Source organism: Penicillium mononematosum (genome assembly GCF_028829835.1).
Source record: "Penicillium mononematosum strain IBT 11891 chromosome Unknown utg000003l:1.0-8172316.0:1.0-8177699.0, whole genome shotgun sequence".
NCBI lineage: Eukaryota > Fungi > Ascomycota > Eurotiomycetes > Eurotiales > Aspergillaceae > Penicillium > Penicillium mononematosum.
In genome coordinates this window covers 7,360,212-7,387,373 of record NW_026643273.1, presented here as the reverse complement: position 1 = coordinate 7,387,373, position 27,162 = coordinate 7,360,212, and the positions used below count along the sequence as shown (strand labels likewise).

The 27,162-nt window shown below is 51.2% G+C and overlaps 13 protein-coding genes across 13 annotated transcripts; 6 read left to right on the top strand and 7 right to left on the bottom strand.

Moving 5' to 3' along the window:
* Positions 1-730: 730 nt before the first annotated feature.
* On the bottom strand, positions 731-1,894 carry N7519_007819 (uncharacterized protein; the record flags this gene model as incomplete). The annotated part of the gene is made up of 1 exon (XM_057294595.1): positions 731-1,894. The coding sequence occupies one exon, from the start codon at positions 1,892-1,894 to the stop codon at positions 731-733; it is 1,164 nt and encodes a 387-aa protein (XP_057149406.1).
* A 592-nt stretch (positions 1,895-2,486) lies between these two features.
* On the bottom strand, positions 2,487-2,907 carry N7519_007818 (mutanase; the record flags this gene model as incomplete). The annotated part of the gene is made up of 2 exons (XM_057294594.1): positions 2,487-2,585; positions 2,626-2,907. The coding sequence occupies 2 exons, from the start codon at positions 2,905-2,907 to the stop codon at positions 2,487-2,489; spliced, it is 381 nt and encodes a 126-aa protein (XP_057149405.1).
* A 1,215-nt stretch (positions 2,908-4,122) lies between these two features.
* On the top strand, positions 4,123-5,952 carry N7519_007817 (fungal specific transcription factor domain-containing protein; the record flags this gene model as incomplete). The annotated part of the gene is made up of 5 exons (XM_057294593.1): positions 4,123-4,216; positions 4,243-4,611; positions 4,673-4,941; positions 5,032-5,292; positions 5,329-5,952. 5 exons carry the CDS (start codon positions 4,123-4,125, stop codon positions 5,950-5,952), a joined length of 1,617 nt encoding a protein of 538 aa, XP_057149404.1.
* A 1,146-nt stretch (positions 5,953-7,098) lies between these two features.
* On the top strand, positions 7,099-7,425 carry N7519_007816 (Dabb family protein; the record flags this gene model as incomplete). Its single annotated transcript, XM_057294592.1, has 1 exon — positions 7,099-7,425. The coding sequence occupies one exon, from the start codon at positions 7,099-7,101 to the stop codon at positions 7,423-7,425; it is 327 nt and encodes a 108-aa protein (XP_057149403.1).
* A 345-nt stretch (positions 7,426-7,770) lies between these two features.
* On the bottom strand, positions 7,771-9,114 carry N7519_007815 (Fumarylacetoacetase; the record flags this gene model as incomplete). The annotated part of the gene is made up of 2 exons (XM_057294591.1): positions 7,771-8,117; positions 8,169-9,114. 2 exons carry the CDS (start codon positions 9,112-9,114, stop codon positions 7,771-7,773), a joined length of 1,293 nt encoding a protein of 430 aa, XP_057149402.1.
* Positions 9,115-10,101: 987 nt separating this feature from the next.
* Positions 10,102-10,716, bottom strand: N7519_007814 (uncharacterized protein; the record flags this gene model as incomplete). The annotated part of the gene is made up of 1 exon (XM_057294590.1): positions 10,102-10,716. One exon carries the CDS (start codon positions 10,714-10,716, stop codon positions 10,102-10,104), a length of 615 nt encoding a protein of 204 aa, XP_057149401.1.
* Positions 10,717-11,542: 826 nt separating this feature from the next.
* Positions 11,543-12,776, top strand: N7519_007813 (Homogentisate 1-2-dioxygenase; the record flags this gene model as incomplete). The annotated part of the gene is made up of 2 exons (XM_057294589.1): positions 11,543-11,940; positions 12,032-12,776. 2 exons carry the CDS (start codon positions 11,543-11,545, stop codon positions 12,774-12,776), a joined length of 1,143 nt encoding a protein of 380 aa, XP_057149400.1.
* A 626-nt stretch (positions 12,777-13,402) lies between these two features.
* On the top strand, positions 13,403-13,910 carry N7519_007812 (uncharacterized protein; the record flags this gene model as incomplete). Its single annotated transcript, XM_057294588.1, has 3 exons — positions 13,403-13,481; positions 13,538-13,705; positions 13,765-13,910. The coding sequence occupies 3 exons, from the start codon at positions 13,403-13,405 to the stop codon at positions 13,908-13,910; spliced, it is 393 nt and encodes a 130-aa protein (XP_057149399.1).
* Positions 13,911-14,589: 679 nt separating this feature from the next.
* Positions 14,590-16,259, bottom strand: N7519_007811 (Aldehyde dehydrogenase; the record flags this gene model as incomplete). Its single annotated transcript, XM_057294587.1, has 4 exons — positions 14,590-14,871; positions 14,940-15,639; positions 15,696-16,149; positions 16,214-16,259. The coding sequence occupies 4 exons, from the start codon at positions 16,257-16,259 to the stop codon at positions 14,590-14,592; spliced, it is 1,482 nt and encodes a 493-aa protein (XP_057149398.1).
* A 1,157-nt stretch (positions 16,260-17,416) lies between these two features.
* N7519_007810 (Endoribonuclease L-PSP/chorismate mutase-like protein) lies at positions 17,417-17,929 on the top strand (the record flags this gene model as incomplete). Its single annotated transcript, XM_057294586.1, has 2 exons — positions 17,417-17,683; positions 17,756-17,929. The coding sequence occupies 2 exons, from the start codon at positions 17,417-17,419 to the stop codon at positions 17,927-17,929; spliced, it is 441 nt and encodes a 146-aa protein (XP_057149397.1).
* Positions 17,930-18,823: 894 nt separating this feature from the next.
* Positions 18,824-20,656, top strand: N7519_007809 (MFS transporter-like protein; the record flags this gene model as incomplete). Its single annotated transcript, XM_057294585.1, has 4 exons — positions 18,824-19,039; positions 19,087-19,840; positions 20,054-20,184; positions 20,240-20,656. 4 exons carry the CDS (start codon positions 18,824-18,826, stop codon positions 20,654-20,656), a joined length of 1,518 nt encoding a protein of 505 aa, XP_057149396.1.
* Positions 20,657-21,282: 626 nt separating this feature from the next.
* On the bottom strand, positions 21,283-23,134 carry N7519_007808 (Amino acid/polyamine transporter I; the record flags this gene model as incomplete). The annotated part of the gene is made up of 5 exons (XM_057294584.1): positions 21,283-21,489; positions 21,540-22,153; positions 22,213-22,324; positions 22,378-22,581; positions 22,637-23,134. 5 exons carry the CDS (start codon positions 23,132-23,134, stop codon positions 21,283-21,285), a joined length of 1,635 nt encoding a protein of 544 aa, XP_057149395.1.
* Positions 23,135-24,043: 909 nt separating this feature from the next.
* Positions 24,044-26,762, bottom strand: N7519_007807 (uncharacterized protein; the record flags this gene model as incomplete). Its single annotated transcript, XM_057294583.1, has 6 exons — positions 24,044-24,706; positions 24,788-24,889; positions 25,019-25,671; positions 25,744-26,105; positions 26,167-26,579; positions 26,673-26,762. The coding sequence occupies 6 exons, from the start codon at positions 26,760-26,762 to the stop codon at positions 24,044-24,046; spliced, it is 2,283 nt and encodes a 760-aa protein (XP_057149394.1).
* Between the last annotated feature and the right edge of the window lie 400 nt (positions 26,763-27,162).

Genomic DNA, 27,162 nt, shown 5'->3' with positions numbered 1-27,162 from the left:
TAGGATTGCCCCCATGACTGGATCAATCAATTGATCTAGCCTATTATACCGAGCCGCCTAAGTTCGCCTTCTATATTGGAGACACGGAGAGACTCTTTCAAGCTCTAGTCACTGCGGAGTGATGAAGTCGACGAGGCCTGAAGAGGGGCAGAAGGTAGGCACCGTGGTATAGGATTTTAACGAATTATTAGGTTTGAGCCGAAGGTTCAAAGTTCATGAAACGAAGTCTCTTCGCGGGGTTTGTTGGAGGTCTAGAGACGGACCGCTTTATATAGCGAGTATCGGCCGTCGGTGTCGCCAAGGTAGCTGACGAAATAATGTCAGGTCCAATTAACCTTTCTTAGAAGTTGGAATCTCAAGGCCTCACCACTGTCTATTGATGCGGGCAACCCAAATATATTAACTGGTTATACTATGAACATAGTGTAACTATCTAATCACTAAAATATTTGCATAAGAAAAAGATGCCCGGCATCTACCAAGTTTTGTGAGGCCTCCGGATCCTACCTACTCCTACAGGGTGGTTCCAAGGTTTAGATCTCTGTGTGTGGGTGTGGGTGTCTCCAGACTTGTCTCCACATTGGTCAACCGTGGGTAATTGTGATGAGCCTCAATACTAAAATTATTTATGCATCTTGTCACAGGCTCGATTCATACTATGTCCATGTGCTGTTGGTTGATCCATCACGTTGATCAAATATATCGCTCAGACCTCTCAGGACTTCAGGTCTCATTTTGTAAGCTGTACAATCACATCACCCTCCTCTGATAGACTAAACCATACGTAGGCTTCAATCCAAGGGGGCCATTCAGTTTGCTCTGATTCTCCGCCAACCAAGTTCCCCCGTGGAGAAAGCACACTGCGAGGTTGGGCCATGAGTCTCATTTGGTACAATCGCCACATGTCCCAAAGAGGTATACCAAGTCGTCGAAATGCTTTGAAATCCACTTTCCAGAGAGCGTGATAACTGCGGCCTTTTTCACCGCCACGAAGGGCATTGAAAGAACCAAGCACGGCATTTCTGCCCTTCGCAAACCTCGGACTCCGACGCCATGTCGAATCAACTTGTGTAATTTGAATATTTGGCAGAGGCCAGCATGTCTGTACCGCCAAATCGGTTGGTGGCGGAATGGTAACTAAATATGAAGCCCGATAGCTGAGAATTGTTGGTTTGGAGGGACATAGATCGACCACGCACTCCGAAATTGTCTGGAGCTCTTCTATTCCCCCCGGATTCCGACACCATTCTAGATATTGTTCAATGAAGCCGTCCAGATCATACGTAGACCATAGCCAATGGTTTGTTGCAGCATTATAGATCTGGTGGAAGAGCTCAAGTTTCCAGAGACCTCGATGCGTCCGATAAGTCTCGATCCATGATGGTAGATCAATATCGAATTTGATAAGCTCGCCACCTTTCGGTGGTGGAAGTCTTCTATTCACCCAATCTATAACATTGGCATCGGAAGCCATAGGACGGCGGGGCTCTGCGGACTCCAGACGACTGATGAAACGCTGAAGACAGGCACAGGCAGTGAGATGTATTTTCGCTGCTGTATTTACAGTCTGATGGACCGCGGCTAGTGAGTGGGTGGTGGAAAGGGAAATAGGTCGTGTAACATCCGCTGGTGAGCTAGTGAGCTCTTCTAGCAGGGCTTGCGGAGTAAATGATGTCGATAGAATAGAGGCTAAGAGCGTGAAATAGTAATGAAGCCCGTGCGAGGTGAGGGAGCAATTTCTCAGGACGTTTTCGGTGATGTTTTTGAAACAGCCGTTGAAAGCTTCCTTCACTTTGGGAGATATTTGTTGAAGACCGTCCAAGCTGGTGAAGTCGCAACAAGAATCGAGAATTTGACAAATAATTTCGGTTGGGAACTTTGCGAAGGGATCCATCTTCGTGATTAATAAATCCGTGAATATTGTGAATATCTGTAGCGCGAAAGGGAATAGTATTTATTGCCAAGGCCACAATCCGTGGATCCACAATTGTTTCTCATCCCAAGGTTCTTTCGTTATTGTAATTACCGCCCTATGCAAATTGCCAGAACTACTCCCTATAGGTAATGCCAAGGAATTAATTACTAGAAACAGCGAAGGTCTCCGCTGTGGCTCTCGCTTTAAGTCCTTGCATACTAGAACGCTAGACACTAGCAGCTCCCGAAGGATCTACTGTTCCGACATTAGGTATAGCTTCGGGGTTGAAAACCATTGTTGTATGTGTCTGTGGGTGTGGGTCCTTTTTTCTGCCGAACATAAATATCCAATTCATTATTTTGTTTTAAGTCAAATGCGCCTCTCTCATTTTTACATAACCACTCAGTGGCTCACCAGGGCCCCAAGATCGGATCATGATCCGTAAACCACAAGGCGAATGAGCCAAGTGAGCATGAATCGCACAGTTCGCTTAGGAGGTGCCAATCGTTTGAAGTTGGTCGTCGGAAGTGAAATAGACGGCCACTTTGATTCAAAATTAAGGGCCTTATACCTAGTAGGGCGTCAAGGACCATTGCATACAGTCTTTTGTGAAAGTGCCGCCTTGCTTCCAGTAATCATGCCCATTGCTAGCCGTATCACCTTCAACACCCTATTAGCGCGATTCCATTTCCACTAAATGGGGTACTTACACGAGTTGATAATCGTAGCGAATCTCTGTAAACAGATTTTGATTTCGGCGTCATGATTTGCTTAGGAGAAAAGTCAGGAAAGGGAGGACAGTTGTTCCCGCTTGTTTTCCTGATATCGAAAGATAAGATGGGTTTTACCGGGGTGTTAAGTTCACCGTAATCTAGGCCGTAATTGCCATTGCCATCAGCAGAAAAGTCAACCTTTTCTTGCTCGCAGACAGCGCGAGGAACTGAGTCGAAGTGATCCAAGGTGGCAAAATGGATCTCCCTGCTTGAAGTCATTGGTGTCTGACAATGACCTTTTGGCCCTGTGGGTGCTTTGTTACTCCCTTATTTTAGCGACCATGTAACCTCACCCGGAGCGCCAAGGACCGCCAAGGCAATTCGGCTTGCCGATTGGAGTTTGAGGGAATCTTGCACTAGCCGGGTGGGATGCTCCACTTGCGGAGGTTACCATACATGAGCCTAGATCTTCTCTCATTTTCGTGTTGTGCTCCACGATCTCTCACTCTCTTTGCTTTTTGTTTTTCTTTTAGGCCCTTGATTCATCGTCCTATACCTTTTAGTTGAAAGAATGGACATATAGGGCTACCCAGGGAAACAGTCGAGGTTGTGGCCCAAATAATTCATATCCACTTCCGGTGGTTCCAGACGGTTAAAGATAAGTACTAGTTATAGCGTGGAGGCGCTATTGTCGCCTCAATTTCCCGAGTCTTGGCATGTGGTCGTATCTGTTCTCAGTATGAGTATGTTCTATGCGAAAGGAGACTGAAGACCTCTATTATGCTAATTGTATGGGGCTCAACTGAGGTTGACCTCCATCGATGTTGGGGTTAGTCGTTATGGTGTGGTTCGATTAGCCCCCCTAGTAAAAACAGGGTTGTTGGATGTCTGAGTAGGCTTCCGCAGAACCCAACCGGGCCGGGTTCGGGTCCAAAATCTCGACCTAGCGCTAGGTTCTAGGTTACAACTCTTAACCCGGACCTACTATAAACTCGGGCTAGGGTCCTAATTAGGAATAAAATCACGAATTAATATATAGTTTAGAGATTAAAACGATATATACGGAGTAGAATTTAACTAAGATAACTCGGGACCTCGGGAATCCTCCACCTGAGCATGCTCATATGATGAGATACTGTAAGGATCGCATGGTTTTATTGGATAGCGCTAGCTGGCAGATATCGCAGCTACTGACACCGCCTGCTTTCGTCCTACTGCGTTTTCAAGCAGCATCCGGCGTGCTTGCCGGGGCCCACATGTGCCAACCGGTCACCCTGTTACCCCGCAATTCGCGGCCTAGTAATCCCCTGTCCCACCCGGGCACTTTCAGGCTAACCCGAGCCGGGCTTATTCTTCTGTCTGCCCCCTGCCCTCGCGTCCCCCAGAGAAGCGAGCAATTTCCCCTCCTGCACCTCACCCCGTAACATTCATTCGCGTCAAGCGTTAAAAGATGGCGATCGCGAAATGACTTCAGACCCTGCTAACACAACCATTATGCCCGTACTTCCTCCGACAGACGTGCAGAACGACAATGGCTCCTGCTGGACATGTCTCAAGCTGAATCGACCCTGTGATCTCGCCTTGCCGCGTAAGTTCCGAGCCCACTCGTCGCAGTTACGCGTTGCGAAGACAGCCACAACTTCGACCCCCCCCCCCACCGGCCCATTCATACACCTACCGTTCGTCGTGCATTTGGATATGCGTCGCCTACTGACCAATTGTCTCCCTCGCCAGGATGCCGAAATTGTGTCGACAGAGGCGTCAAATGCGGCGGATTCGGGGTCAAGTTGAGATTTCCTGCCGAACTCGATGGAACCAGCTCAAAGCCACCCCGCCGCCGATTTCGAGAACGCCGAGCGATTACACTACCACCAGTCCCGGCCGCAGGGGAAAATGGACCTGGCCAGTTGAATTCGTTGCCTCTGGGCGTATCATCATTGGCTTTGCCTGCCGAGGACAGCTTCTTCATGCAGCACTTCCTGCGTACGTGGCCCTTGTTCCGCATGCCCACGTTATCACAATCTCACCATAATGATCCCTGCAGACAACGTCGCGCGGATCACGTTGGCCATCGACTACAATGAGAATGGCTATCGCTCCTTGTTCCCCATGGCGATGCAGGAGCCTGCGGTGATGAACGGGCTGCTTGCCGTCGCAGCGTCGCATTACAGTCGATGGCAACAGATCAATGATACGAGTTCACGCAAGTATCTTCAAGCCGCTTCAAAAGCACTCAAAGACAGATTCAGCAATGTTGCCCTGCGCAAGGGCCAAGAAACCCTGGCTGCCATGCTCCTACTGGTATCGTACGAGGTATACCCCTCATTCCCGCTTGTGGCCTCTGCAAAACCCTCTTGCCCAAGGTCTGCGCCACGCACACAGCTGACGCGGTATAATCGTTAGGTATTCTCCGGGTCGAGTCGATGGAGTGGGCATTACAACGCGATTCGAGGTTTCATCAAGAGCCGGGGCGACTGTTCGGACTTGAACCCCTTCCTCAAGACTTGGGTGTGCCTTATCGGTACGCAATGCGCCCTGAACCTTGGATCACCGGCTATGGACGAGCTCGAATCGTGGATGGGCTTTGAAGAAGGAGTTAGTTCTGACCAGGGCCATCTCATCGATGCTCTATTCGGGTGCTCGGCGAAATTGCCTAGGCTTATGGTGAGCGGATTTATCCCCAACCTCCTCACCCTCTAGGTGCTAACTCGAGAGCAGTGGGCTGCTTCACGCCTATATAACGAGTCCAAACGGTTAAACATGCAGCCAATAGAGATACGCGAGCGTGCGCAGAAGCTGCAGGAAGAGATCCGGGCGACCCAGATTGTAGCAAATTCAGATTTATCTTTGGGCATCCTGTGCCGTCGCTCCAGCCAGACTTACTCTGCGAATGTTGTGGGATTGGAACAGGAAGAGCTCCGCCGGCGGATGATAGCAACAGCTGAGATCTTCCGACACGCCTCGCACATCTACGTATTCCGCATCGCACATGGCCCCGAAGAACCCCTTTCCAAGGACCTGCAGGCCTCTCTGCGCTCCTCCCTCGAACTCCTCACGCTCGTGCCCGACGCGCTGGGGCCGGGAGCCAATCTGGGATGGTGCCTCGTCGTGATCGGCGCAGAGCTGGATCCCGTCGACCAGCGAGATTACGTCCGGGCAAGATGGGAGGGCTTGCATCTCCTGGGCATCTACAACAGCAAGAATGGGCAGAAAATCCTCGAAGAAGTATGGAAACATCGCGATCGGGTCAACAACGGCCAGGCGATACCCGAACGATGGCAGGATATCATGCAGCGCATCGGGGAATCCCAGATCCTGGTATGACGTCGTTATCCATCATCAAAGGAACCAGTGAGAGGTTCTTGTTCCTGTTTCACGGTGCTCTATCCCGACTTTCCGAGGTAGTTGGTATCGAGTCTTGGCACCGTGCTGAGAAACTAGGCGTATGTATTCTGGCAAGGCCTCCGGATGCGATTGTACACCGCCCCTATCGCTTCAAAAATTGATACGCGACGCAAACCGCGTGAGCCCTCAGATCGTCTACGAGAGTCGTGAGGCTACGCCATGAATCCAAGGCGCCCGGATTGTCTTGGAAGCCTTTTCAAATCGTTGCTCCGCCATACTGGGTGTTTATCCTAGGCATCTGACACTTTCCCTCCCTCCTCCGCGAGCTTAACGATCCGGCTCAGCGCGAGTAAAATTGATCTTATGGTCTAACCTCTCGACTACTTCTTGAGTTGAACGGTCCATGTTTTGTCTTTGTAACTTTTTCCCTGGTAGAGGAAATGAATGTGATTCTTTTTCTCTACCAGTCTTGGCAGGAGGCGTGCCGCCCCAATATTCGCGACCACAGCTCTCGGCCATACTGTGCTCCCTGGGAGAGCATGAGATACGGGGTGTCAAACTCTACAAACATTTCAGGCAAGAGGGTGGGGGGATGTCTGAATATTTTGATCTTTGTCTCTCCGAGCTTTTGGGGAACGTAATGTGCGGAATGGTGCTTCTTTGTCTGTAGGCCAAAGAGCTTTATACGCCGATGTTCGTGGCGTGCTCTATCCGATGTACAGCAACTTGGGTTTTGAAGGTGAACTAGGTAGCTATCGAAAGCTTCCTTCACCCCCCCCCCCCGCCTTGCCGCCCCTGTCCGGAATTTGGCCCAGACTTCAAGCCGTCCCACATTCCGCAGGAAGCCTGATCATCCTATTACTGGCCCAAGTTCGTCTGAGAATGGGGCCAACCTCTTTTCGCTTCCCGCTGGGACTCCGCGGCGGGACGGAATATCACACTTGATAACATCCACCCTTAGTTATATTTCCGATCTCATCGCCGTGACCCTTCCCTTCTTCTCGCCCTCTACCCCTGTCTGCATTTATTATTCGTTCGTTGGCCAAGATAAACCTTTCGGTACATGACGCAAGTCAATTAATCCCCAAAATTCAAGCCATCACAACAAGTCAGGCACCAGACAAGATGGGCGGAAGCAAACCCATCAACCGCATCACCTTGTTCAAGATCCCCTCGCCGGATGATCAGAAGCGACTGTTCGACATCTTCCGCATCATGCTGTCCGATGCCGTCAAGGATGGCAAGCCGTACATACTCGGCGTTTGCGCTGGCCCAAGCTTCGACGACGCCCGGAACCAGGGCTACACTCTCGCCGTCATTTCCACCTTCAAATCGGTCGAAGACATGGAGTACTACGACAACGAGTGTGAGGCGCACCAGGCGCTCAAGAAGGTCGCCAAGACACTGCACAATGGTGCCATGATGGTTTATTTCCAGGATGTGCTGAAATGAGTGTCTGGTTACTCAGTTTCTTCTTTCCTGCTCAGTTAAACGCCCGTCCACCCGCCTTTGGACTTTCGGAACACCTTGAGTTGCCTATGTATGGAAACGGAGGCGGCCCCGCATGAAGAGGTTAGCCAAGGCGTACGTTTAGAGTGAATTTAGACTCAATATGAACATGACCTAGTGCGACTACAAATCAGCAGGCACGACGGACATTTGCTTCGTGATAAGTTTCTTTGGTCTATTGAGAAGGGCGCACTGAGCTGCTAGTGAATGGCGTTGCGCCAACTGCTCGACGCTCTGGGGCACCAATTCAAACCCCCGCAGATTGCTTGACTTGGCGGTTTCCGGTTTTTAACCCAGCTTCAGGGCCTCCGTAATCTGGCCAGAGCACTCTCCAAAACCAACAAGACTATCATCATTTAATCCGCAGATTCCAACGATGGTTATGGTGTCTCCATCTTGGAGGAACTTTCTTTCCTCTCCTCCGTTCAGTCGAATTGTCTGTTTACCGCCCTTGTTCTGCTCCAACAGGCTGCCTCGGGCAGTGTCCTCCTCGCCGCTGATGGTTCCACTGCCGAGCAGGTCGCCAGGGCGCATGGGGCATCCGGTGATGGTGTGGTGGGCAAGCATCTGCGGGAATGACCAGAGAAGGTTGCGGCTGTTGGTCTCCGTGATGGTAGTAGCGATGCCGTTCCTGGCTGTCGTAATCGTCAGATACAGGAATCACTCAACAGTGAGATGCAACTTACTTGTGAGGACTACTCGCAGGCGAATGTCATACTGGCTCTTGGGATCGGATTCCTGCAAGTACGGCAGTAACTTTGTGTCGTTCTCGATTCCAGCCGTAGCAAAGGGTTCCAGCGCGTCCGGGAGAACGACCCAGGGGCTAATGGTCGTTGCAAAGTTCTTGGCGTTGAAAGGTCCCAGAGGCACATACTCCCAGGTCTGTAAGTCTCTCGCGGACCAGTCGTTCATCAGGACGTAGCCGAATATGCTCTCTGCCGCCTCGGTCACTGGGATAGGTTGGCCGAGGGGGTTGGCCTTACAAACAAAGGCACCGAGCTCAAGCTCAATGTCCAACCTCCGGCATGGGGCGAACACGGGTATCTTCTCCTTGGCGGCGGGGTTCTCGAGGATCTGGCCCCAGGGACGTCGCACAGGCGTGCCGGAAACGACGACGGAGGATGCTCGCCCGTGGTATGCGACCGGCAAATGCTTGTAGTTAGGCTGCAGGGCGTTCTGCGGCCCTCGGAACAGCGAGCCCACGGTGAAGGCGTGGTTTATGCCGGCAAAGAAGTCGGTGTAGTCGCCGATTTCCATGGGGACATGGTTCACGACGTCCCTGACCGGCAGGAGGGCCTCGCGCCGAAGCGCCTCATTGTCCTTGAGTAGCTGAGGATGCGACGTCGACTCGGAGAGGACGTCCTGGAGATACTTTCTGACTGAGCTGTGGACCGGCCGGCCGAGGGCGGCAAAGCCGTTGAGGCTCTGTGAAGAGAAGACGGCGAGGTGAGGCTGGATCAGGCCGAGGTTGGCAAAACCGTTGCCCTCGGCAAACTTTCTGAGGTCCAGCACATTGTCTCCGAGAATGGTTGCGGGCCTAGGCGTAGGGGAAGCAGCAGTAGAGATGATGCCAAAGGGGATGTTGGCCAGCGAGAATGGGGAGCCTCGCGACACCGGAAGCCAGGGTCGCATCGCTATGACGTCGGTTCGTACCGTGTCGTGTTGTGTCGCGCCGTGTCGTACGTTGCACGGTACTAACAAGGGTGGAATATGTCAAAAAGCCGAAAAGACCAGAACTTCACACAGTGTTTTTCAACAAGAAACCCATTCACAGTCAGGCCGAGACCATGACGTCGAGTGGATATACCTGATCGGTCGTGCTAGAGATGCCCTCCCCTCCCCTTCGCCGTCAGGGGGCCCAGCGATCGAGGGTCCGGGTTCAGGCACGGTAACGCGGGGTTTCTCCAAATGGACAAAATACTGCTGCTACGCCAGTTTGATTGGCCAGGGACGGTTCCAAACCATCGAATCAAAAGATTATCCCTGCTAGCCCACAACCACAGCGGATGGCAAACCACTCGTTTTTCCGCGAACAGCAATGTGTGGCGAATAGCGTACTGTTCCTACCCTAGTCCCCCGCATCTACGGCCGGCGCGAGAGGTGGGGGCAGGAAAAGCTTTTTGGAGCGGCTGGAATGAACCCGGTCCGAGGAGATGGACACGAGAAAGCCCTATCTCTTTCAGACTTGACCACATGCTCGCGGCCGGCGGTAGAGCACGCATGCGTGCAAAGGCATAAACCGTTACCCGGCACCACAGCCACAAGTCGTGATTCCTCTCCCATATAAGCCCTTGGCACGTAAGATCCGTTTTAGCTTCTGCTCAAACCTTCACGTGGGCCACACGATCAGATAATAGCAGCACCCATACTTTCATTGGCTATCAACAGCAACCTCTAGGGCTAGGCTGATAGCACTAGCTCTTAGTGCACCTATATCAACTCGATCTCAGACTCAGGCATCTACTAATACACCGCCTAGAACTAGTGCTGCCGCTAGGGCCAATGGTATTCATTGATAGGGAATATATGGTAGGTAGGTGTTCTTTATGAATACCCCACCTTATCACCCTCTATATCTGTGGCAATGGGTGTATGTTCAAAAGCTCCCATGGCTGTAACTCAATTTTCACCCGCCTCCTTGATTTCCTTCATCATCTCCTTCTTTTGCTTTCGGACCATTTTCATAGTCTTCCGGGTGCGAGCGAGCCTTTGTTCATAGGCTGCTAGGGTTGTGCGTAATGAGCGCAGATCTTCATGGTGAGCCGAGTTGATCTTTGGCTGCTCCTTCAATGTGGTTTTTAGTTTCTTCTTTTGCTTTCGGATCGTCTTGATAGTCCCCATAGTGCGGGAAACTTTGCCCTCGAGGGCTGCTAGAGCTGCATCTAGCGAAAGGACGTCCTCATGCATCTTTCCGTCTGTTCGGACAATGTTGGGGTTCTCGTTGAATGTTTGCAACAAGCTGCACCGGCCATACTCGCCCCCCCCCCCCAATGACAATTTGCACAGTGTTGCATGCCAGAGCATGCGAACACAAGACGTAAATTTGCCATCTAGTGTCCGGCAGTTTTGGCAGTCTAGGCCATGCAGGAGCTTTTTTCCAACTGCCTGGCCTAGCAGGGCCTCAACGTTCTCCCTCCGGTTCGACACTTGCTTGTTGAATAACAAGCTGTCCCCCACCTTGCGCTTGAGGTTTTTGGTATTCATTTGCAGCGTTGGCTCCCGTTGCAGGTCCATCTGGCGGAGCTTGTAGAGCAATGTTTAGGGCCGTTTGGAATGGGCCAAACCTCTCGGCCAGTGGCATCTGATCGCTCTTCCGGCCCAGTATCCAGGTTTTTGTTCAGCCTCGCCGTAAGCGGCATATACTGGGTTTTCTGGGGTTTCGGAGGGCTGGTCTTTGATTGAGGAATTGAGCCCAATGCGATCCATGGCTGTCAAAATCTTAGCAATGCACCACAGCGTGCCGAATCCCTTGGACTCACCTTACCGTCTTCGGATTGGAATATAAGCCTATCGTCGATTCCCAAGAAGACCACGCTATGCTACCCCAGCGGCTGAAGAACATTCATCCTTGCCTGCCTTTCGTTGGTATTTACCTAGCCAACCTCGGCCTCATTGATAGGAATAGTCAGGATCTCCGCACTCCATGGAAGGACGGGGACGACATGGCTGTGATCAACTTCGACAAACATATGCAGACAGCCCGGGTTATCAGGGAGCTGCAGCGGTTCCAGTTTCACTACCTACGTACTGATTTTACTCTATGAGTCTTCTCAACCCTTCATCTGGCACATACGACCATAGGGTGTGGAAAATAGGGCTTCCCGTCCGCTCAGCCGTACTCAAGCCAGACGCCGGTGAGTTAGTAGTTGGGTGGGTGACCACCAGCGAATCCTCACTGTTGTATGTTTTTGTTTTTTTTTTTTTTGGTGAATTGGCTACAAGCAAGTAGTAAATAGCCAGGTGTTGGTTGGTGTGGGTGGTATAAGAACAGTTTCCTGGCCACAGGACTGCTAGTCTGGATGTAATTCCCATTTACATAAGAACCCAAAGAATTCTCGTCATGATGGCTCCCGTGTGCAGCCTTCCCAGCAAGTTTAACAGCACAATTGACACAAAAGACAGGAGTGAAGCAGTTCCCGATACGCTGCCTGTTGGTGCAAACTCGCCCCAGAGACCTCCGCATGGGCTCTATGCCGAGAAGCTCTCAGGCACTTCATTCATCGCCCCCCGTAATGAGAACCAGCAGACCTGGCTGTACAGGATCCTACCATCCGCGGCCCATCTCCCCTACAAGTCTGTGGGCGAGAACAAAGCGACTCTCGGTGACTTGACTAAGGCCCACCATATCCCCACGCAGCTGAGATGGGACCCCTTCGACCTCGACGACTCACATGACTGGGTAACCTCTCTGAAGCTGCTCGGCGGCGTCGGAAACCCGGCCACCAAGACTGGTCTCAGGTATCTTCATCTTCGCCGCTCGAAAGTCGATGCCGGAGAAGACGTCCTTCTACTCGACCGACGGAGACTTCCTAATTGTGCTACAGCACAGCGTCATGGACATCCAGACCGAGCTTGGCCATATCTTCTTGCGCCCAAATGAGATCGCCGTCATTCCGCGTGGTATCAAGTATCGAGTCACACAACCATCAAGCGCTGTCAGAGGCTACATCATGGAGCTTTACGATGGCCACTTCAAGCTGCCAGAGCTCGGCCCTATCGGATCGAATGGCTTGGCGAATGCCCGTGACTTCCAAGTTCCCACCGCCTCCTTTGACGAGGATACTAGCTCAGAATGGATCGTGTACTGTAAGTACAATAACAAGATGTTCGAGGCTATGCAGAACAAAACCCCATTCGACGTTGTCGGCTGGCATGGGCTTTACTACCCCTACAAGTATGATCTTGGTCGGTTCAACGTCATCGGAAGCACCAGCTTCGACCACCCTGATCTGAGCATTTACACCGTGCTCAATAACCCAATCGCCGACTTTGTCATCTTCCCTCCGCGCTGGCTTGTGCAGGAGGATACCTTCCGACCACCGTGGTACCACCGAAACACCATGTCCGAGTTCATGGGCCTGATCAGGGGTGAGTACGACGCCAAAGCCGGCGGAGGCTTTAAGGCTGCCGGCGCCAGTCTTCACAATGTTATGAGCGCCCACGGGCCAGACGCCGAGACTCACGAGAAGGCCAGTAATGCAAAGCTGAGTCCTACAAAAGTTGGTGAGGGCAGCATGGCCTTTATGTTTGAGAGCCCGCTGATGATTGGAGTGACGGAATGGGGCCTTAAATAATGTAAGAAGGTCCAAAAGGAGTATAACGCCGAGTCGTGGGTGCCCCTGAAACCGCACTTCAAACGGCCAGCGTGAGTATAGGATGTATTACAAATTGAGCAAGCACTGCGATAAATAAGGCAGGCTTTAATTATCTCGCATTTCTTGTGTTTTGATCAAGAATAGTTGTAGCTGTGCTCTCAAGGTCCAGCCGCTTTTCCCCCCTTTATCGTCATATCCACATCTTTGACCATACCAAATTCACCGACGGCAGCGGTGGCGATTTCCCTGTCTGCAACCATCCACATTCCCAGGATTTTGCTTCTGCTTGGCAGGTGTTATGAAAATTTCACCTAGAGTGTGTTTTAGTACAATGTTTCTTCGATCTTTTTCCACCTCGGATCCAGCTTGCATTGGCTTTTGCGGTCAACCGTGTTGTCCGGTCATCGGATTTAAGGCATAGGAAGGTCAGATGTGGGTCTTTTCGAGCCGCGGATAATTACGGTATTGGTCGACCTCAAGCTACTGCATCCCCACACTGAGAGACATACTATATTCGACTGAACCTCCCTCTGACCCAGTAGACAACTCCAAGGGTTTACCGCCATTCAGTTAACCTAACAGAGATAAGAGCAAGTCTACCAATCATGCCTTTCGAATACCAGAACGAGGGAAAGTTCCACCGTGTCCCCAAACTGGAGGGTGCTCCCGCCTGCGTGTACTTTAGTATGTCTATCATAGTACTCCAGCTACTTTTTTACCTGGTTAAGGGATTAAGCTAGCGTGGAGGATGGCGCATGCTAATAACCTGCAGGCGACGTCTTTTCGACATCCACCAGGGATGCTTCTAACCCCCCTGACTGGCTCCATGTTTTATCTCAAATACGATGAGAACCCACAGCCAGCCCCTCCCTACCATGACTTTGAGGAAACTGGGGTTCTCCTCCGGGGTAAGGATTTCTGTCTCTTATGGTAATATCTAAGGAACGAATAGCTAATTCTGTTACAGGTGAATTACATCTTAAGGATGAGGCTGGAAAGACAGCTGTGTTATTGCCTGGCGATACATTCTTTATCCAGCGCAAGAGCACCATTACCTTCTCTACTCCCCGCTACGCCGTGGCGTACAAGGTAGCATCACGCCATCGCATGTAGGAGAAGATATCTGTCGAGAGGAGAATCCTCTATGAAATCTCCAGAGCCGTAGTAAGGTTTACTGAGACAGATGCCTCCACGAATGTATCTTCGACTTCTCCTCCATAGCTAAAGAGTCTCCTCTAGAGCCAAAAGTCTTGACTCTACAAGTTTGAAATGTGAAATAGTTATAGTCTTTGTTACGCTTCGACGAGGGATTCTGACTGTGTATTGAAGCTCCTGATTTCTAACTAAATGAATGACTGGAGTTATTTTTGTTTTATCCTTCATTGGATAGGGTCGTGTTCGTCAGCTGTAACGGGTGTTGTCGCACGATCAGGTTTACCTACGTCTGATACCGTATGCCACACAGCCTTATGTGCCAGAGCGGCCTTAGTATACAAGGTGACAGTCTTTCAGATGTTTGATGTCAACCTGTCCTTATCTTATATAAATCATACTTTAAAGTAAATCATTGTGCCTATCCCATGTGCTATGGTAGCAATCTAGACAGGTTACGTCTTAATTACGTCTGTTAATATTAAAGATATATACCTACGAAGTAAGTATAATTGCGCTAGCAGATAGATTCTACCCTATCGTAGGTATAACACTATGGTAGGATACGGACAGGAGGGTTATGAAGACTCACGAGATAATCAATGATAAGAGTAAATAGTATGTTCATATTAACACTATGCTATTCCGAAAGAGTATTGAACTTTACAGTCTTCGTTGTCAACCACCCATCTAAAGCCTCCTCGCCCAAGTCACGACCAAATCCAGACTGTTTGACACCTCCAAACGAAGCGTTGGCGTGGAGTAGACCCCAGCAGTTAACAGTCACCTGCCCACTCTCGATAGCGGCTGCCACCCGGTTGGCCTGATTCACGTTGTTAGTGAAGATTGCTGCACTTAATCCATACTCGCTGTCATTAGCCTTCGTGATGGCTTCATCCTCTGAATCGAACTTAGCAATGGCCTGCAGTGGCGGTCAGCGTATTGGAGCACCGAAGTCGGGGTCCTCAATGGAGGAGATGAATCACTTACTGCTACAGGACCGAATATCTCCTCCCGCATAATCTTTGCATTGTCGGGAACGTCAGCAAAGGCAGTGTTGGCAACAAAGTAGCCGCTGTTCCCCAGGCGATCACCACCCGTCAGCAGTCGCACCCCCTCAGACTTTGCGCCTTCGATATATCCGAGTACCCTTTCGTGCTGCTTCCAGTTGACGAGCGGACCTTTGGTTGTGTCCGGAAGAAGAGGATCTCCGTGGACTGCTTCGGTCAAACGAGCAGCGAAGGATTTCAAGAAGGAGTCGTAAATGCTCGAGTGAACGTAAATACGGGATCCGGATGCGCACACTTGCCCGTTGTTGGCTGTGAAACCTAGCGTCGTCCAGAAAAGAGCATTATCGATGTTTGCATCGGCAAAAACGATCGAAGGTCCTTTACCTCCGAGCTCGAGAGTCACCTTCTTAAGGTTTGATGCTGCAGCAGCCTGCATTATACGTCTGCCTACCACAGTGCTGCCGGTGAAAGCAATCTTTCGCACGCCATGATGCTCGGCCAGGGCCTCTCCGGCAACATGGCCCTCGCCGCAGATGATGTTGATTACACCTGGTGGGAAGCCAGCTTCACGAGCCAAGCTTGCCAGCTTCTGCCCGTACAGCGGTGCGGCTTCTGGAGTCTTGATGATAAGCGTGTTACCCGCCGCGATGGCCGGTGCAAGCTTCCAGCAGGTGATCATACTAAGCGACACGTGAGCGTGGATTCAGTACTTGTATTGCTTTGGGATAGTACGTACAGTGGAGAGTTCCATGGCACGATCGCCGCACACACTCCGATGGGTTCCTTTCGAGTGTAGGCGACGCCTTGAGGGATCTGAAGAAGCTGCCCGGTGATCTTATCCGCCCAACCAGCAAAGTGACGGAGAGTTTCCACCGCCTGGGGAATGTGTAGACTCTTGGACTCGGCAAACAAGATGCCGGCGTCCAGAGCTTCGAGGCTAGCTAGATCATCGGCATCTCTTTCGACGAGGTCAGCAAGCCGGTTAAGGAGCTGGCCTCTCTTGGATGGCGACACTGATTTCCAGTCATTTTCAAAGGCAGCTTTCGCGGCAGCGACGGCCTTGTCAACATCCCCTTTCTGGGCTGCCGACATGCATGTCAAGGCCTCGCCAGTGGAAGGATTTTCGATGGATAAGGTACATCCCTCCTGTGCCTGCATGAACTCATTGTTGATGAACAAGCCGGTATTTACTATGACGTGTCAGCCAACAATCATATTTGCGGTAATAGAGCCGCTAAGTTGATGGATGCCTACACGTGACTTGTTTGTCGTTGGCACCGGTCAAGGTAATTGAGGACATTGTGGTTTAGTTGCGAGAGCACTTGTACTTGTGGCTTTGCGATGTTTCTCTTGAAATATGACGCAGGTCAGCTACGATTATCGATCAACTGAGAGAGAACGAGCCGCAGTCGAAGCTACCCTTATACGACGCTGAGCGGTCATGCAAGCTGCTGGGGCGGATATGTCAGGAAGTCAGTCTGGCCAATTATATAATTTTCCTGTGGATTTGAATATACTGACCTAATTCTTTTTGTAGAGCAAGTTATACTTATAGCCGAGTATTAGGTTAGGTGGTATCATGAGGTAGGACATATGAATACGTATTAAAATTAACTCGGAGAATACAAACGTTTGCATACCCAACCTTTATCCCATAGACTCGGTTTACATGCTTGAGATCGCAGAGGCTAACGACTGGTGGCCCAAAGCGCACGTTACCTCCATATCTGTCGTGGGAGCCTGTTGAGAGACACGTGGTTTTGACCTTTGGACACATCCAGAAGTCAGTAGAGATTGGTGAATTTGGCGGCAAACGGCCCAGTAATGTTTCAAACGCCTGGCGCGGATTACTCACTCAGGAAGTAGAAAACGGCCCAAGCGAGGCATGCACCGACGAGCGAGTAGAGAGATACATCTTGCAGCATGGTGACGAACAGCCTTAGGTGGCCATAGTTGAATTGCGTATTGGATTTGGTGAATGGCTGATAGGTTGGTTGTCAACCCTCATCTACGCCAGATATCTAACCGTGCCAGCCTCGCGTAAGCTGAATAATCGAGGGTAGACAACTCACTCGGTAGCTGACAGAAGGATTGAACTAACTGGAATTCACGTTGTTGCAGGTATACGTGCACGGCACAGGAGCGAATCGGCAGCCCGTCGGATTATTGCAAGCTGTGCATCGGGTACAAAATGCCTGACACGTCAGTCACGAGCCATGGGGCGGAAAAACTTGCAGTCTGCGCCATGTTCGTTAGCCTGCAGGGTTAGCTAGCTTAGTGTAACCATAAAACCACGCTGGTCTTCACTCGACTGGCTTTATCCAGATAACACCAAGCACCCCCCCCTTCCTCGAACGAGTTACTGATAGCCTGAAATCGAGACGTGGACACAGCCACCAACCACTTGGCAACTAGCGGGCGCCCCGGAGCATAAAGCAATTATTACTTGCCACAAACATGGGTGACTCTAAGCTGGTAGCGCACGGGTTCCGGTTTGTCAACTGGCCCGGCGGCGAGGAGGCAGCCGAGTCCTTTGGCATCTCCCACGCAGTCGTCGTCCCCCCCAATATACGCGCCATCACCGTCGGTGGCCAGCTCGGAATTAGAGCCGACGGTACGATCCCGGATAAGCTGGAAGACGAGATAGACGAAGCCTTCCATAGTGTCGAGATGAGCTTGAAAGCTGCGGGCTTGGGGGAGGATGCTTGGGAGTACGTGTATGAGGTGAGAAGCCCAGAGGCCAGATGATCTATTACGCATGAATTCACATAGCAAACTGACGCATTTCTGTTTTAGATCCAGAGTTTCGAGGTTGCAAAAGACGGAAAGGCAGTTGGGGATACTGTTGTGGCAACAGCGAGGAAATACTTGAAGAACACAAAGCCCGTCTGGACCGGCGTAGAAGCCAAGGCTCTTGTGTTTCCGGGCTTGCATCTTGAGATCACAGTCAAAGCCTTTCTTCCAAACTGAATTGGTAAGAATCAGTCTGTCGGATTTTTTAGTCTAGCTCTTAGCTTCAACAACAATCCATCTCACATTGCACCATGCACTTCGACGTCCACCATGTAGACCTCTTCCTCACACAGTCCCTCTTGAGAGTCAATTGCCGGTTAAACGAGGCGCCAGGTCTTGCCGGATATTGTTGACATCCATAGGATGTCTTTGTCTCTTTGTATGCAGACTGAGCCTCTGCTAGTTTGCCATTTCTTCGTTAGTGCAGGCTTTATATACAGCCTGCTTTCCATAGATTCATTACGACCTCTCTTCTTCCCGATTTTTTCCTCTGCTAGTGTGATCCACCAGATCTCTAGTATCGTAGGCCTTAACGGATATTAATGAGGGCCGTGTTCTTACAAGGGGTACCACCACTGGAACAATATGGGATTGGCTGCTTCGTATTATTCCTTTGGCACTTCCCCAATGGGGCACGCAGACCCACAATAGCTCAAATCAAACTCACCCCGTCGTATCCTGAAAAGAGTCTCGAGCCGAGGTCGGACGAATATTGTCGGTGTGTGATACCCTTGCAGACTCTGGCCCACTGCCTGTCAGGGAGAGGCACTGGTCGGTCGGTTGGTCTTTGCGCCGTTTTGCGGCTTTTAGGAGGTAACGGACTCCTTCTCATCATGCAGATGCAATCTTGTTTCTTTCATCAATGGCCTATTGAATCGAGGTGCAACACGCGTCCTACGCTTTCTCCCGAATTGCTTGTAGTTCCGTCTAGCGTGCAAGCTCCGATACCTACCCTTAGCTCTACGGTTTTATCGAGCTCAAAGCCTTGTTGTTCTATTCAGAGCATATCGACTGAGAATCCTGTGTAAGTCTTCGGGTCCCACGTACCTTGGCCTTTCAGGCGGAAGCTCGATGGATCAACCGTCGGCGTATGAGCTTCAGCAGGATGTGGCCCCATTATCCCAGCGTTCAATAGGCGCCGACATGCCAGATACTGCGTACCACGCCACACCCGTTCAACCCCGTGATGATATCCCGCACTCGGACACATTGCCATCGGCATTTCCAGAGCCGCCTGCAAAACAACGAGGCAAGTGGCGAAGCACCGCTATACTGGTTGCTCTTCTGGTATGCCTCTACATCGGCGTGCGAAGGACATTATTAACTAAAATCAGCTCTCCCTCTTCGTCTCTGCTTTAGATGCTACTATTGTCGCCACGGCAGCCTCCGTCATTACCCACGACTTGAAGTCGGCGAACGGTTATGTCTGGATTGGTGGTGCATATCTCCTGGCCGACTCCGTTAGTGGCCCCGTCTGGGCAAAGGTATCGGACATCGTTGGGCGCAAGATAGTCCTGCTCACCGCCATAGCCATCTTCTTTGTGAGCTCGATCATCTGCGCAACTGCTCGCACCATGCAGACTCTGATTACCGGGAGAGCAATTCAAGGCTCAGGTGGCGGAGCCATCTTCCTGCTTGTACATATTAGCATCAGCGACATGTTCAGCATGCGCCGTCGAAGCTTCTTCATGGGCTTGTGCGAATTTGTCTGGGCTCTTGCTGGCGGTGTCGGTCCTATACTTGGTGGTGTCTTTGCAAGCTTGGTCTCATGGCGGTTTTGTTTCTGGATAAACTTGCCAATCGCCGGCACAGCCTTCATTCTTCTTCTGTTCTGCTTCGATCTCAAACATGAGAAAACCTCGTGGTCGACTGGACTAAAGGCAATCGATTGGTGTGGAATCTTTACCTTCCTCGGGTTTGCGGTCCTCATCCTGCTCGGACTCAATTTTGGCCCCATTCTGTCCTGGGACTCTCCCACGGTGATCGCCATGGTTACCATTGGCGGAGCATTTATTTTCGCTTTTGCGTATAGCGAATCTCGACTGGCCAAATATCCCATCATACCGCTGGGACTGTTCAAGAGCCGCAGTAATGTCGCTTGCTGTTGTGTTGGGCTCTTTCACGGCCTGGTACGTACATACCCGAATCTCGTGACTGTTATCTATTCATTCTGACAGGAAGCATCTTTTTCAAGTGCTTGATGGGTGGGGATTACTTCATGCCTCTCTTTCTCCAATCCGTCCTCCAGGCCCCCCCCTTTGAGATCGGGAATTCTACTTCTCCCACTGCTGATCAGTACAGCTACGGGCGGTCTTATCTCCGGCGTCATCATCAGCACGACTGGTCAGTTCCTGGAACTCATCTGGGTTGGCTCGATTATCCTTTGCGCGGGTGCAGGCTCCTTTATCTCGTTCAATGAGAACACCTCGACAGTCAAACTTATTAGCTGCCAGATCTTGTTTGGACTTGGCAGCGGCCTCCTTGTAGAGCCCCCCTATCATCGCCATCCAAACTTCGGTGTCCCAGCAAGACATTGCCTCCGCCATCTCCACGTTTTCGTTTACACGTTGCGTCGCGCTAGCCGTCTCAATCATCATCGGTGGCGTCGTTTTCAACGAATCGATGCAAAAACAACATGACAGCCTGGAATCAGCAGGATTGCCTGCGGACATCCTTGAACGTCTCTCTGGGAAGGAGGCAGCTGCCAATATAGATCTTTCAAAGCAACTGACTGATTCTATGCAGGTGCTGGCCGTGAAGAATGCATTCGCTTGGAGCCTGAATCACATGTTTATCATGTACACCTGTGTAGCCGGCTGTGCGCTTGTCTCTGGCTTATTTGTGCGACGGGCGCATTTGAAAAAAGAACATGTCGAGACTGTAACAGGAATCAAGGAAGGCTAAAGCAAAGTTAGAAGCACGGCGAGGTTGGACACCGACAATTTCTTGCAATGACTTGGCGCTTGATGGCTTTGGTTACATCGATAATGGGCAATCCTCAGGAGCGCACTGGCGCCTTCTGAGTTACTATTTATTGACCATTGCATAGCGCCACGGCTGCTCCACTATCACTACTTACTTGGCAATCCATTCTTTTCTAACATGAGTTTATCCTATCGTCCAGTAGCTTGATACAGAAGTATCCATTCAAGCCCGTCTCATGTACCTAGCCCTGGACAAGTCCGTTCCTATCCCAAGTCATCTAGGTCATCTGGGCCGCAGCTATAGAAGGTTAGAAGATGGTAGAACTTTGCCATTACGTATTCGTCATTGTAACTCTAGTGTGCCAGAGTGGCAATGGACTAAGCATGGTTCCAATAATTCTTGGAGCCTCAGCAACTGGATTAGTGGGCGTGAACTGAAACTAAAGTAACTGAAAATATGGCCAGCACGCCCTTTAGTTTCTCATAAAGAAGTCAAGAGAAATGCCATTCTGATCCCATCCCGTGGCTACTTGTATCCCCAAAGTAGCGTCACCCACCTTCTGGTCGAGCTTTTGACGCTTGACTCTTGGTCAGACACATTTGGAATCAGGAAATCTCCGACTTGAGGTTGTTATTCTCAATGTATTCCGCCGCCTTCGCATCTGCATAGTGGACTTCAGGATGGTGTGATAGGTTGGATGCTTCGCGTGAGCCGGAGACTTCATGCACCACACCCAAATACCTGTTGTTTCCATAAGCAAACCACAGGCCTGCTGGTATGACTATGCCGGCAGCCAGAACCAGGCATGTGTACTGGGACAACTGTTAGTCTCAGCCTTGCGGTGGAAATGATGGGAATTTACATTCATGTTGACGGCCGTGACTGGTAGACGACTGGGGAAAGACAAGAAGATGATCAAATAGGTGGCCCAAATCAGAGCGACATAGTTGATGGGAATGCTCAGTTTTCCAAGCGTAAAAGGTCCCGCCGGAAGGTTACAGTGCTGGGTCCCATACACAATGTGCAAGAAAATGGGCAACGCGTAAGAGAGGATAACAACAACGGTAACGCCAGAGTTGAGTCCGTAGAAGGCGGTCTCATTGCCAATGTATATCAAAGAAAGCAGAGTAACGAGCAACCAGTCGAACATGATTGCGTTCAGCGGGAGGTTCAGCTTCGGGTGAATCTTGGCCAGAAAGCTGGGCAGGCCGCCTTCTCTTGCGAAAGACCACGTCAGGCGAGATGTCGCAGCAAGGCAGGCTGGGCCTGCGGAAACAACGTTGAGTGCCAGAGTGGGGATAGTCACACCCAAGGTGACAGCCATGTTGCCACCAGAGACGTTGTAGATGAGCTGGACCAAGGGGCTCATTGCTCCGGCCGGTCCGTTGACAACGCTTCCGATGTCCTCCATGCAAAACATGAGAGCAATGACCCATGGAAACGTTGTCAGACCTGTGATGAGCACGGCGCCATACACTGCATGGCGTTAGTGGGCGGGGGACTCGGACTTATGCTGTTGGCCTTGAGGCACCTACTGGTCCGTGGGAGATCGCGGGCAGCGTCCTTCATTTCCTCACTCATGTGCGTCGATGCATCCCATCCAATCTGACTGAGAGCACTGCTCATGATTCCGATTGACCACGCAATCTACAGGCCTGTCAGCATTTTCATGTTGGATGAGGATTTTCGTGTCGACTTACTCCACTGTTCCAGCCGGAGTAATTAGTTTGATCGGTGAAAACCCATTTCGCAGTCTGTTTCTCCTTGACAGAGACGAGCAAATATATGATGGTCAGGAAATAGCCAATAATGTGAAAGGTGATGCCCCAAAAGGTAGTGTAGTATAGCACTTTGTTGCTGATCGAAGTGCCCGCGAGGTACAACGTCGTCAGAGCAATCAAAATCTGTTCATGTCCTTAGTGGACATTCTTTGACCATTGAAGCGTTGCCGAGTCTTACCAGGGACGTGTGCCATCGCTCATGCTCATAGCCAGGCGCAAACAGAATCAAATATGCCTGCAGCTGCATAGCGTTGGCGAAGTTTCCGGCAAGAGTGATGAGAATCCAGCCCCAGAGGGTGTTCCATCCGGCAAACCATGACACAACGCGTCGGGCCTTTGGCGGGCAGAGTTCAGCAGCATAGTGATACTGCCCGCCGGCTGTTGGGATTCGGCTTGAGAATTCACCAAGGCAGAGAGAGAGCAGAAAGGCGCCGATGGCCGAGACGAAGAAACCCCAGACCATGCTGGAACTGCCTCCTGAACTGAGGGCCTGTGTCATGGTCGAGGCCAAGGCTTCCCAGGTTGTGCTGGTACAGCAGCACATGAACAGCAACGACCAGAGACTGAAGTTGCGTTTCATCTCCTGGTGAATGCCAAAGGTAGCTTCGAGCTGGAGTTCATCTTTGTGGTTGGTCCCATGACTAACGCCTTTCTCTTTTGAGGGGATTTCATCCATTCTCGGTTGGTTGAAGGGCGAGGCTTCGTAGGTAAGGGACGGATATAGTCAACTCCGTCTGAATGAAGTTCAGCGATGTATGAGGTATGGTTGAGCAGATTGCGTGTTGCAAAGACTCAAGGTTTGTTGTACCCACGGAAGTTAAGTTGACTATTTTTCTACTCGTGCCGTGCTATTATACACAATCTCGACTCTTGAAGCGGGCAATCTGGGGTTACCTTGCTACCCCGCAAGTAGACCCGGTATCCCGGATAGAACTCACAGGTTAGCGGACAAACTCTGCGGGGCGAAGATATGGCTGGACCAGACTGGAGGCAAGGGCAGTGAGGCATGATACGGAGATGGTACGTATATCGAACGCGAAACCGGGCCTCTTGCTACTGTATTGGTTGGATTATTCCTTTTGCACTTCACCAGTGATATGTTTTTCCTGCACTCCACTCCCAAACTCTCCCCTTTTTGTCGCTCTATCGAAATTCAGAGTCGGGCCGGTCCCATGACCCCCTTTTTTCCAAGTCCACTCGACCTCCCAGACGTGTCCGCACACGGCACTCGGGTTGTTCGATGTGTTTTTGCTGCAATGACATCTAGCGATAGATGCGAGTCGAGGTTGCGGACGATTGAAGGTCTTGAGAGTGTCCTATTACGTTGTCTCTAGGCTAGATTGGCAGGAACCGCGAACCCTGTGTTGTTGAATCGCGCAGAGATGCTGGATGTACTCGATAAAGTTGAGTAGGCATGCCTGTCCCAACAAATAGTTATCTGTCTATATAAACCCGGTTTCTTAACCATTACCAGGATTCAACCAAAGGGATTTGAAAGCTTAGTTGTGTAGTCACAACGAGCGTAGTTAGCAGATCATTAAGATTTATGTTAGTTATTACTCTTGGGTATTTATATTATGAATCCTTACTGCGTGAGTGGTATACTCTCATCAGCCCCGTGATTCTGTAGCATATCCATCCATATCTCATGGCTGTCAATCATCAGCTGCTCCAACAGCTTCGCGCCGTAATCACCATTGTCACTATCAAAGTCGCCCATCGGAAGCATGCCTTGCGGTAACCCCAGCCATGCGTCGTTCCACCCTTCAACTGTCTGCCCAACTTCCATTGCAGGATGCGGCATGGCCGTTCCAGTCATGGATGTATCAGCCATTTCCACCGAGTTATTCGCCATAACAGGCATTTGCGCGTTGCTCGTCTCTTGGCCGTATGAAAGTATCACGGGTCCGCCGCCTGCTTGGTCGGCTCTCGCCCGCTCTTCGCCATCCATGCTGATGTCTTCTGAGAGGCGCCTTGCGTAGTCCCGAAGCCAGTCCTCCTCATCGTGCAACGTATCGTTCTGTACCTGGGCAACTGCTGTCCTGGTAGATGGTTGAACTTCTAATGGATTCCACTCCTGCGGTGGCTGAACTTGTGGTGGGACATTAATTGTTGGGTCGAGCGGAACGAAACCGGGCTCCTTGATGTTAGTATATCGGTTATAATAACTTAGGAAAGCTTCTTTGCATGTACTGGATACATGCTTCAAGCTTGTGTTGATATCGTAAATGCGGAATAAGACATCGATCTCGATATGGTGTCAGCCAGCCGAATTATGCACAACGTGAAATTTGATACACACGATATGCTACGAAATAGGAACACTCACCCAATCATGCGCCGGAGCATAGAATTTGCTCACTGCTCCCAACACGATGAACATAAATCTGAGGTTATTCGCAATGAGAGGATCGTGTGGTTGAGGAGACATCTGTAATTGATTTATCAAGACCACTGCACTCTGCATACAGGCATAGCCAACCCACAAGGCGTTCTTCGCCATGATCAGTAAGCCGCTCACCCCTTTTAGGAGAGAAGATAAGTGATATCGGAAACTCACGTAAAAGAAGTCACCGCTAGCAATAAGATCACTGCAGATGTTGCATATCGCCGCGGCACTCGCCTTGCACCGATGGATCCTCTCCTCGAGGAAGAGCCCCGGCGCCCCAGGGAAACAGACGCATTTCCTGGTGCCTTGCGAATTTCTACCATCCGCCTCCGCAATCTGAGGGATCGGCAAGAATGTTCGATTAAGGACGATGACGCAGCAATGCCATATAAGAGAACACAAGGCACTCTCGGCATCATTGTCTCTCGACCAGTCCGGCGGGCTGCTTGTGGTTGTTCGGAACTGATCAGGCCAGTGAAGAAGAATCCTTTCCAGCTCAGACTGTATGCCTCGGAATGCCGAGTCTATACTCCATGGCGGTGGGTCATGATTGAAAAATGATATCGAGCAGAGCCCCTGTATGCGGGTGAATATGTGCAGTAACTCGAGAAACCGCGATAATGACTCGTTCTCGTGAGAGTCTTGGAGACTCAATTTCCTTTGGGCATCCCAGATTCCGTAGGGTGGCTGGAGGGTCACTTGGCCGATGCAGTGAGACGCCTCGACGATGTCGAGATACCGCTGAACGCGATCCAGCGCCTGAAGCTCTTGGGTGCTCATGTTGGCTCTTGCTCTAGCGATCTGCAGCATGCTCCGAGCAATAGCTATGCATGGAGTGCCCGTTAGCCACAATCCTTTGGTATGTCAATGTCGATGGGGGCTGGGGCGTCACCAACCGATATCAACCCAGGCACGCCTGCCGTTGCCTCTGCTGGCGGCGTACTCAATTAGAACGCAGTACGACTGCAGCTCGCCGAGGTCTTGCCCGAGGGGGCACGAGACGGCAAGCTGAGCTCTCGCGCGCTGCTCGAGCTGCTCATCGAGCCTGTGTGTTGACGGCCCCCGAGCGGCCTTGTGAACGGAGAATCGGACGCTGCACGCGCACACCGCCAGCAGTAAGCTGCGCGGACAGAGGCCCAGGGCAACCTTGTCTAGTAGGTCGGCCGGAGGCAGGAGGAACCTCAAGAGTGCATTCGCGCGCTTACAGAACAGCTCGACGAGATGGGCCATCAGGTCGACGTTTGGGATGTCCCAGCATCTTGAAGAGAGTCATGGTTAGCATTGCGGCGAACCATGGCGAGGTGGCGCATGCGGCATACTCGGACGCAGGAGTTGCTTCATCAAGCAGTATCAGCTGTAAGCCAGACTGCCATGCCGACGGTGGGGGGATGTCGTCTCTGCCGAAGCTGTCCTCGTCGGAGTCATCGTCATTTTGGTCCTCGTCGACGACGGCCGTGGCCGGCTCGGTTGGCTTTGCGCCTGCGAGTCTTTCGGTCGAGTTCTCGGCCAAGTTCTCGGCCAAGTTGTCTGCCAAGTTGTCTGCCAGGTTCTCGGTCAAGTTCTCTGTAGAGGTCCTTCTTGGAGGCCCTGGTGCGAGCTCTCGAGTCACTTTGGGGATCTGGGTGTTGGAATGGGGCCTTGGCCCGCGTCGCCCGCGATTTGTATCGTCAAAGTTGCATGTCCGTTGGTTCTTTGTACAAGAGAAACACGGAAAGGTGCCACTACACTTGGCCTGCAATGGTTCAGTTCAAGTTCAGTAAAGAAAAAAAAGACACTTGGATTTAACATCAAATTGCACAACGGGCTCGCTCGGCTGTCCACTCACCCTTTTCTTCCGGCACGCCTCGCACGCGAGCGTGACTTTTCTTCTATATCTTCCGTAGAGGGGAGTGAGCGGAGTCGTAGCTTCCGGCATGGTGTACGATGATCCTCACGGCCGGTGTAACCCAAACGAGGAGGAACAAGCAACGAAGGGAACTGGCCTCGCCGCCACTTCTTCGTACGGTCACGTGCATCTCGCGCAGCCAATGAGACGAGCCCGGACTTACTATCGGATGCGTTCCCTGGTGCCGGGACTAGCTGGTTCTATTCGCGCTGACTGCTCAAGTGGACCTATGCCCCGAGGTCACTCTGATTGGATCTATTTTTCCGCTAATGCCGCGGGCATGGGCCTTTACAGCGAGAGGAACATGTACAGAACTCCGGATGTGCAATTGCGAACGTCCCGTCATGGGGCGGCGTCGTTTGTACGCTTCGAGATATTCCACATTGCCCTGGGGCTGGCAGGGTTAACTAGATAGATAAATATCATGAAT